General features: G+C 53.1%; 1 protein-coding gene across 3 annotated transcripts; it reads left to right on the forward strand.

Annotated features, from left to right (window-relative positions):
- The first annotated feature begins 2,058 nt into the window (after positions 1-2,058).
- EMP3 (epithelial membrane protein 3) lies at positions 2,059-6,068 on the forward strand. 3 transcript variants are annotated; one of them, XM_034986902.1, is made up of 5 exons: positions 2,059-2,428; positions 3,297-3,502; positions 3,798-3,900; positions 4,802-4,942; positions 5,794-6,068. In XM_034986902.1, exons 2-5 carry the CDS (start codon positions 3,425-3,427, stop codon positions 5,961-5,963), a joined length of 492 nt encoding a protein of 163 aa, XP_034842793.1. In that variant the 5' UTR covers positions 2,059-2,428; positions 3,297-3,424; the 3' UTR covers positions 5,964-6,068. The 3 variants fall into 3 exon arrangements, with proteins under 3 accessions (XP_034842793.1, XP_034842794.1, XP_034842795.1); XM_034986903.1 differs by having other exon boundaries at positions 2,279-2,428; positions 3,405-3,502; XM_034986904.1 differs by having other exon boundaries at positions 2,319-2,428; positions 3,327-3,502.
- The last annotated feature ends 618 nt before the right edge of the window (positions 6,069-6,686 follow it).

The raw sequence follows: 6,686 nt of genomic DNA on the forward strand, positions 1-6,686 counted from the left end.
CCAGGACCCTAATTCTGTACTCCTAACTCTAGCCTCAGGGCCCAGTGGACCCAAGAATTTTCCCCTTCCCCAAATCCTAGAGACCTTGAACTAGAGTCCCCCAATACTAAATCCATTCAGGGCCCCGGTGCTGGTATAACTAGCACATACTATGTACTGGACACTCTAAGAACTACCCTATGATGTATTTACTATTATTATCCTTATTTTACAGATAAACTGAGGCATAGAGAGGTTATTAGTAACTTGTCCAAAATCACAGCAAATGAGTATAGCAGCTTGGGTTTGAATCCAGTCCATGTGCCTCTGTAGACTGCTGTACTGGTACCCAATTTCTGGGTCTCCTGAGTACCTGCCTAGTCACCGAACTGCCTATCCCTCACCCCTTCAGGGAGCTGAGATGACCAACCACTCTCCTGCCCCCTAGCTCTGGCCCCATCAAGATAATCCCATCGTCCAGTTTCCTTCCCCTGCAAGAACCTAGGATTTCAGTCCTCCAACTTCTCAATTCCATATCAGGACCCCAGACACCTGGTCCCCTGTCCCTCACTTTTTACCAGCACCCAAACCTTCCAAGAGACCCAGGTGTATAGTAATCACATTCCGCTCTGATTCAATAACTCAACAATAAGTAATAATAATAATAGTAATAATAATAGTGAACATTAAGTCCCTGGTACTGCACTTCTGTTTAAAACCCTCCAGTGGCTTCTCACTGCCTGTAGAATAAAATCCAAACTCCTCCCGTAGTCTTCAAGGGCCCTCTTTGATTTCCCTTCCTACCACTCCCTCCAGCTATTCCAGCCACACTGGTCCTTCTGTGTGCTCTCCAAACAACCTGAGCTTGTTCTTGCCTCCAGCCTCGCATTTCCTCTTCCTCCAGCACTGAAATGACTCCTGTCCTCAGGTCTCAGCCCAGATGTCACCTCCCCACAGAGCCCTTGTCTGATCACCTTGTTTAAAGTAGCTTCCTCCCACACATCTTTATCACCTCCACTCTATTTTATTTCCTGCAAAGCACTTAGCGACCCGTCTGAAATTTATCAACTTCATTTGTAGGTTTTCTCTTTATGGTCTGCCTGCCTCTACCAGGAAAGTAAGCTCCATGATAACAGCAGGCGTCTGTTTTCTTTATTATGACCTCCCGTTTCATAATAGATGTTCAATAAATGTTTGATGAAGAAAGGAATGAACGTGTGGCTGCGTTAGTGTAACAGTATTACCTTATTCATTTTTTTAAAGATTGTATTTATTCATATGACAGAGAGAGAGAGCACATAAGCAGGGGGAACAGCAGTGGGAGAGGGAGAAGCAGGCTCTCCGCTGAGCAGGGAGCCCGATATGGGGCTCGATCCCAGGACGCTGGGATCGTCTTTATTTATTTATTTATTTGAGAGCGAGAGATAGAGCAGAGCAGGAGGGAGGGGCAGTGAGAGAAGCAGACTCTCCACTGAGCAGGGAGCCCGACGCGGGGCTCGATCCCAGGACCCTGAGATCATGACGGGAGCCGAAGGCAGACGCTTAACCGGCTGAGCCACCCAGGCGCCCCACCTTATTCATTTAGAGTTAAGTATCTGAATTAGGACTACCACTATTAGTATATTGTCAGTATTATTAGTATTACTGTACCCATGTCACAGATGAGGAAAACGAGGCTGAGAGTTGAAATAACCAGTTGAGGCAGGAAATAATGGCACTGGCATCAACTTCCGCCCCCTGCCCTCTTCCAGAATTTCACGTGTTCCCATTTTCCATCCCCTGACCCCCACTGTGGGGCCATCTCCGCCCCCCCCAACCCAGCTCTCAACCCACTCCACGCAGCAGGAATCTGGCCTGCTCCCCCAGACCCCCGTTCCGCGAAGGATCCAGTTCTAAGCCCCATCAGGGAAAGCAGACATCCGGCCCCGGGACAAGACCCAGTCTGGAGGCCTGAGAATCAGGCCTTCCCTCTCCTCCATGCTTGCCCCACCCTGACTTCCTGGGCTTCGAGGACTTCTCATCTCAACGCTGGGAGGGAGCCCCAGAAGACGCCTGTCTGGGGGCAGTGGGTGGAAGCCCAGAGAATGCCTAGTCCCTCCCTCTGGCACAGATCTCAGCTGGGTGCGGTGGGAGTGGGTATAAAAGGGTCAGTATATATTGAGAGGAGCAGAGAGAAAAGCCAGGAGAGAGAGAAGAGAGAGAAAGAAGGAGGTATAGGCAGTGAGGACTGGAGAGAGAGGGAAGAAAGGAGAGAGAGAGAAAGAGAGAGAGTTCCCGATTGGAGGGGAGAAGGAGGGAGAGAGCCAGAGGGGAGAGCGAGAGAGGGAGGGAGGAAGGCGGTGAGAGAGGCGGGGGCCTCGAGAGGGTGAAAGGAGGGAGGAGAAGGGCGGGGCGCGGAGGCCCCAGCAAGGGACGAGACTCCAACTCTTGACTTTTTCTGCCGCTCTCGGTAAGTTTCCAGTCCGTTATTCGGACCGGATTTCTTTATTTACTTGGGAGTGCAGCAGTTTGCGAAGGATACCCCCAGGCCTGGAGAGACGCCCCCACTCTCAGACCCCATGGAAATCACTGTAATTTAAGAAGTGATCTCTTAGCACTTGGGGTGGAGATTCGGGAAGGGGTGGGGCCCGGCAAGGATTCGGGGTTCTTAGCAGAGCCCTCCACTGGTAAACTTCCTTTAGTTTTTCCCCATGGCTGTCCACTCCCTCCTGAGGACGCTGAGATCAGGGCTTTGCCAGAGAACACCCCACATCTGGGGGACTACAGGCACCCCCTTTCTGGACACTGAAGCGTCCTGGGAGGCTGGCTCCTTCTTGTCAAGCCTCCCCCTGCCAACCCCAACCTCACACCCCCAGCATGGATCTCGCCCATTTTTCCCACAAGATGTCCAGCAGGCACCAGACTGGCAACAGGGTGGGGTGGGGACCTCGTGGGCAGAGCCAGAGACTGGGGTTTCCCTGGTTCTTGGAGGCAGGGGCATGGGATGAGTCACTGGATGACTCACTGGGTCCCCCTGCTCCCCACCCCAGGAGAGGAGGGGGGGTGAATCAAGGATGTCTGTCTCTGGGGGAAGCCCCCAGCTTCTGATGACTCTGGAGGGGTATCAGCTTGAATTTTCATATCCTGGCCCATATGTGCCCAGGACCAGGACTTTGAGGAGACGGGAGGCCACACTGCTAGTCCTCCTCCCTCCTGGACCCAAGAGTCCATCCCTGGCTTGCTCCAACCCCTGGAGAATTCAGGAGTCCGGGCCCCCAGCCTCCTCCCCGCTCAGACTCAGGAGTCACGGCCCCCACACTCTTCTCCATCACCCCCAGGAGTCTGGACTCAGCCCCCTTCTCCACCAGGATTGAAGCATCTCACCCACCCCTGTGCCAACCTCTCGAAACAACCACCTCCTGACACCCCCCCCCGCCCTGCCCCAGCCCAGGCTTCCACCGCAGCCATGTCTCTCCTCCTGCTGATGGTCTCTGCCCTTCACATCCTCATTCTCATCCTGCTTTTTGTGGCCACTTTGGACAAGGTAAGCCTACTCTGGCGGCAGCGGGGCATCTTGTCCTGTAGACTCCTGCCAGGCCCCTCTTCTAAAGTCACTCGGGCCCCACCCCTTTTCCCTAGCATCTACCCTTCTGAGTTCTGCCTCCCTCTACCCCGCCCTTTCCCCTGACTGCTCCCACCCCTTCTTACTAAATCCGTGCCTTTCCCAGGTCAATGCCTTCCAGCACCTGACCCTTTTCCTCACCCTTCCCACAATCTCCCTGACGCCACCCACTTTCCTTTCCTAACCCTGCCTTTGTTTCTTTCTCGGTCCCTCCCAGTCCTGGTGGACCCTCCCGGGGAAGGAGTCCCTGAATCTCTGGTATGACTGCACGTGGAACAATGACAACAAAACGTGGGCCTGCAGTAACGTCAGCGAGAATGGTGAGGGGGATAGGGAACCAGTCTGCAAGGGGAGGGGTCACCCCAGGTCTCTTCACAGGACCAAGAACTAGGGAACCCCTCAAAGTTTGAGTGGGCAGGTCTGGGCCCCAATGCTGAGTGAGTGGGGCTGATTATGACCCTCTTATCTGGATGGTAGGGGGCAATATGCTCATGTTCTAGAGAGGATGGACTAAAAGCCCCCCTCCTTTATGATTCAGAAAGAGTGGAGGCCACATGCTATAGGTTTGAGGAATGGGGAGAAAGCTCCCAAGATTCTGAGCAGGTAGGATTATGTTTTCAAAATTCTAAGGAGATGGGACTGGTGTTCGGAATGGATGTCCAGGACCAATTTGTCCAAGTTCCAAGGGGTTGAAGCAGGACCACATTAAAGTTCTAAAGGGGTGGGGCTAAATCCTTCCAAGGTCCTGAAGAAGGTTGGGGGGTTACGGTGCTGTATCATCTGAGTTATAAAGGATAAGAGCTGTATCCTTCTAAATTTCTAAGTGAAAGAAAATGAAAGATTAAATGCTTTTCCCCTAAGAGTAAAGCAAGAACTTCTGTTCTCACCACTTCCGTTCAGTGTTGTACTGGAGGTAGCAAATGCAACAGGACAAGAAAAAGAAATAAAAGGTATAAAGAGGGCAGAGGAAAAAGTAAAAATGTCTCTATTCCCAGAGGACATGTTCATGTAGAAAATCCTAAGGAATCTTGAAAATAGCTTCTAGAACTGATAAGGGAATTTAACAACGTTATAGGAATCAAGGTCAATGTAAGTGATACTCCTAAGCATCCAAAGTTGTATGGCTCTAAATGGGGTGGAGGCAGTGAACGATGAGCAAGCCGGTGGAGCTGGAACTCTGGACCTACTGTGACTTCCACCGCTATCTCCTCCTTATTGCAGGCTGGCTGAAGGCGGTTCAGGTCCTCATGGTGCTTTCCCTCATCCTCTGCTGCCTGTCCTTCATCCTGTTCATGTTCCAGCTCTACACCATGCGGCGAGGCGGGCTCTTCTATGCCACTGGCCTCTGCCAGCTTTGCACCAGTGAGCACGGGCCCCGGGGAATTGAAGGGAAGGGAGGGGGACTGTCCGGGTGCTGGGGGCCCCGAGAATGGACATCCGGTCAAAGAAAACAATTATTAACTGCCCAAGGACCACCTGAAGTGCCTCCATAGGCTACTTCTCTGCCTGGGGACTTACAGAGAGTTGTACTTTTCACTGATTCAGTGGTTTGTGGTGTGCGTCTCTGAGTCATGTCGAAGCTGACACTCAGAGCTTCAAGGAGCCGGGCCTGGGAACAGTGGAGTGAGTAAATAATTTAGATCCCAGGGAAGGGGGTGCGGAGATGGTTGGCTAAGTAATACTCCAGGAGAGAACTCTGAATCATAATAGTAGTGATTTTATAATAGCAGCCAGCTTCTGTTTCTGGTGGGCCTACTGTGTATCAGACACCTCAGGGTGTTTATATACCTTAAAACTTTTTGACTTCAGGTGCAGAGAACTAAGTTATCATAGTCCTCAGTTTCTGGAATATTCTCTTCTTAGGTTCCTATAAAGTCCCTCTCGTTTTAATTCATTATTTTCCTGCTTGGCTCGCAGAAAGGCACTAAAAGATATTCCTTGAAGGGATGAGTGGATGGATGGATGAATGGATGGATGGATAGTATCTCCCATTTTATGGATGAGTATCTCCCATTTTATGGATAGATTAACTAAATTGCCCAAGGACAGCATGCGGTAGCTTCCTTCCAGAGCTCTGAGGGAGCGAACCACAACTCCCAGAAGGCAGCGGTGCGGAGCCCTGGCTTTCCCGCGGCTTCTTTGCCCCGTGGGTTGTTGGGAAATGCAGTCTTCTTGCCGGTACTGCGTGACACCTGGTCCCCGTCTCCCCGCAGGCGTGGCGGTGTTTACCGGGGCGCTGATCTACGCCATTCACGCCGAGGAGATCCTGGCGGAACGCCCGCCGGGGGGCAGCTTCGGTTACTGCTTCGCCCTGGCTTGGGTGGCCTTCCCCCTCGCCCTGGCCAGCGGCGTCATCTACATCCACCTGCGGAAGCGGGAGTGAGGGCCCCGCGTCGCCCTGCCGCCTCTGCCGGTGCCCGGCCCCTCCGTCTCAGCCCCAAAGCCCCCGCCCCCGGCCTCCTCCAGAAAATAAGACCGTTTAACCGCCTGCTCCGCCTTTGCCTCCTTCCTTCCTCCTTGCCTCCTTCAGGGACCCAGGCTGCTCGTGCCTGATCTTTCCTGAACCTGGGACAGCCCCTCCAGCGGCAGCCTTCAGAATGTCCAGCTCCAGGCCCTCAGTCCCTTCTAAACCAAGACACAGGAAGCCGGGGTCCCAGCCGCCTTTCCCCTTTCACAGACCTGACGCCCTGAGCCCTCCTGTCTCAGGATTCCTCCCGAGTCTAGACCTCTAAGCACTTGTCGGGAAGGACCAGGCATGTGGGTTTCCTGTCCTCTTTTTCCGTGTACAAGGGTGTCTTTCTCTCAACCAGGGTGTGTGTTGTTCTAGATTGTTGGTCTCCGCCGCCACCACCCCCCCACCCCGCCCCCTCCGCCCACCTCTGGGAAGATTTTCTGTTTCCCTCTTGGAACTCAGACACCTCCGTCATTAGGACCCAGCCCCTCTTCTTTCCCCTCCTCCACCCAATTCTGCCCCTAGCCCATATGACACCTTAGCAAAAATTAGATGCCATCCCCACTCCCCCTCCAGGCTTACCCAGCCCCACCAGGACACATGTGGGGGCGGGGAGATGGCTGGATTTTACATCCGCCCGTGCCTTGGCTGTGT

The sequence above is a fragment of the Mirounga leonina genome, unplaced genomic scaffold (genome assembly GCF_011800145.1).
Source record: "Mirounga leonina isolate KUSES-001 unplaced genomic scaffold, KU_Mleo_1.0 Mir_376, whole genome shotgun sequence".
In the NCBI taxonomy this organism is placed as follows: Eukaryota; Metazoa; Chordata; class Mammalia; order Carnivora; family Phocidae; genus Mirounga; species Mirounga leonina.